We start from the raw sequence: 2,240 nt of genomic DNA on the forward strand, positions 1-2,240 counted from the left end.
CTGGGCCCCCCCCCCCCCTTTGCCACGGGACCCACTGGTGCCACCGCACAGGGGGCTGGTGGGGGCCAGGCCGGGGCAAGACATCAACCAGCCCCACTCTGTCTGCTTCCAGGTCGGGGAACACAACCTCCATTTCGTCTCCAAGGTCAGGGGGCAGTGGGTAGGGAGGTGGACACACACCCCCCAGGGGGATGTGGCCCCCTGTGGGGTGGTGGCAATGCTTTGCCTCCCCCACACTGAGCCCCTCCTCTCCCCCTTCCCAGATCCTGCTCTTCTCTGAGCCCGACTTCTTGGGGGACCACATCACCTTTGAGGACGACCAGGATGCCTTGCCCACCACCTTCATCCCACGCTCCTGCAGAGTCCGCGGGGGCAGGTAGGGTGTCCCAGGGCCTCGCTGCCTCCGGCTGGGGACAGGAGCGGGGACATCACCCTGGCCGGCAGCCCCACAGGTGCCTGGGGGGGCTCCCTGGGAGGGTGGGCAGGACAGGGGCGCTGGGGGGCCAGCGGGAGGATGGATGCCCACCACGATGGCCGCGTCAGCCCGGGCACGCTCCTCCCTGCCAGCTGGATCCTCTTCGACGGGCCGGCCTTCGCGGGGGAGCAGCACGTGCTGTCCGAGGGCGAGTACCCCACGCTCAGCGCCATGGGCTGCCTCTCCTCCACCGCCATCTGCTCCTTGAAGAAGGTCCCAGTGGTGAGTGCCACCAGCACTGGGGCAGAACCCCCCCAGAAACCTCCTTCTTCCCTTCCCATGGGTAGCCCCAGTGCTGGCTCCAGCCTTGCAGCCCTTCTGCACCCACGGGTGCTCACTCCTCCCGCTCACGCCTCATCTCTTCCGCTGTCCCACAGTTTTTCTCGGAGCCCTCCATCTTCCTGCACGGGCTGGAGTGTTTTGAGGGGAAGGAGATTGAGTTGAACAATGAAGTGCGGAGTCTTCAGGCAGAGGGTTTCAACAACCACGTGCTGTCGGTGCGCGTCAAAGGCGGGATGTAAGTGAGCCCCTGTCCTGCTCTCCCCCAGCCGGCGGGTGTTGTCTGCCTCCCTGGGGATGACCACGCTCTGCCCATCCCACCCCATCCCACCCCATCCCATCCCGGCCCCTGCAGCTGGGTGCTGTGCGAACACGGTGACTTCCGAGGGCGCCAGTGGCTGGGGGGGGGGCCCGAAAAAAACCACCTGCCGGGGGGCGGCGCACATGGAGCTAAAGATGCGGTGGCAGCTCTGGGTGAGCTGGGGGAGGCAGGGGGGCACGGCCTGGAGAGCAGCAGCGCGCTGCTGACAGCTCTGGCCCATAAAAGGCATCACCAGCCCAGCACCGTCACCCCCAGATCCCTGTCCTCCACCCTGGGAGCGGCCGCTGCGGTGGCGAAACACTCCCCGTGGGCAGGCGCCTTGCAAAACACCCCAGCATCCCGGTGGGGAGAGCCGTGCTCGCGCCAGCTACAAGAGACGGGCTCAGAGACAGGCCAAGGCCACAGCCATCGCCCTGGGGAGAGGCAGGGACCTCCTGGGGGGATGAGGAGGACACTTTGGGCAGCTGCCCCAGGGGACCAGGGTCCTCCCTTCCCAAAGCCAAAGGCTGGGCGAGGTCTTTCCCCAGCCAGCCGCGGCGTGTTGGGGCCGGAGGTGCAGGCAGCAGGGCTTTTCGGTGCAAAAAATATTTCCCTCTTTGCAGAGACGGATTTATTTCCGCATCAGGAGCAAGGAGCTGGAGCTCTACCTCTTGGTCCCCGATGATGTGGAGGACATGAAGGCAGGACGTGTGGTGGTCTCCAGCCTCAGCGAGCAGAGCAGCTCCGTCTGGTACTACGAGGACGGGCTGATCAAAAACCAGGTGAGGGCTCATGTGTGACGGCCAGTGCCGCGGAGGGGACCAGGGGAGCCCCTGGCAGGACTCCTGCTGGGGTACTCCCCACCCCACTGCCATCTTCTAGGGTTTATAACAGCTTTTCCCAGCAGCTGACCTCAGCCTTGTCCCCAGAGATCGGCTGGTTCTCTCCTCCCCAAGTCTCCCCTGGAGACGTGAAGGCACCTCTGCCTCCCCTAAGGGGTTTCCACCACCCTAATCATCCTCACCTCTCACCAAGAGGTTTTCCATGTCCCACTCCAGCACCAGCTGCATTGACAGGGAAACCCCTCCGAGCTCCAAGCCTTCACACTGGGTAGAGGCGATGGAGAGGAGTGGGCTGAGCTGGCCACCACTGCTCCTTGCAGGTGGCCCCCAGCATGAGCCCGCC

The 2,240-nt window shown here is 65.1% G+C and overlaps 1 protein-coding gene across 1 annotated transcript in view; it reads left to right on the top strand.

Annotated features, from left to right (window-relative positions):
- Positions 1-2,240, top strand: part of CRYBG2 (crystallin beta-gamma domain containing 2) — a 37,994-nt gene that overhangs the window by 32,953 nt on the left and 2,801 nt on the right. The window contains exons 16-20 of the mRNA XM_035904017.1: positions 113-145; positions 264-376; positions 568-697; positions 853-992; positions 1,110-1,194. Of these exons, the coding sequence (XP_035759910.1) occupies positions 113-145; positions 264-376; positions 568-697; positions 853-992; positions 1,110-1,194 (501 nt within the window). The remainder of the gene's footprint in view (positions 1-112; positions 146-263; positions 377-567; positions 698-852; positions 993-1,109; positions 1,195-2,240) is intronic.

Source organism: Egretta garzetta, unplaced genomic scaffold, assembly GCF_000687185.1.
Source record: "Egretta garzetta isolate BGI_Z169 unplaced genomic scaffold, ASM68718v1 scaffold101, whole genome shotgun sequence".
Lineage (NCBI taxonomy): Eukaryota > Metazoa > Chordata > Aves > Pelecaniformes > Ardeidae > Egretta > Egretta garzetta.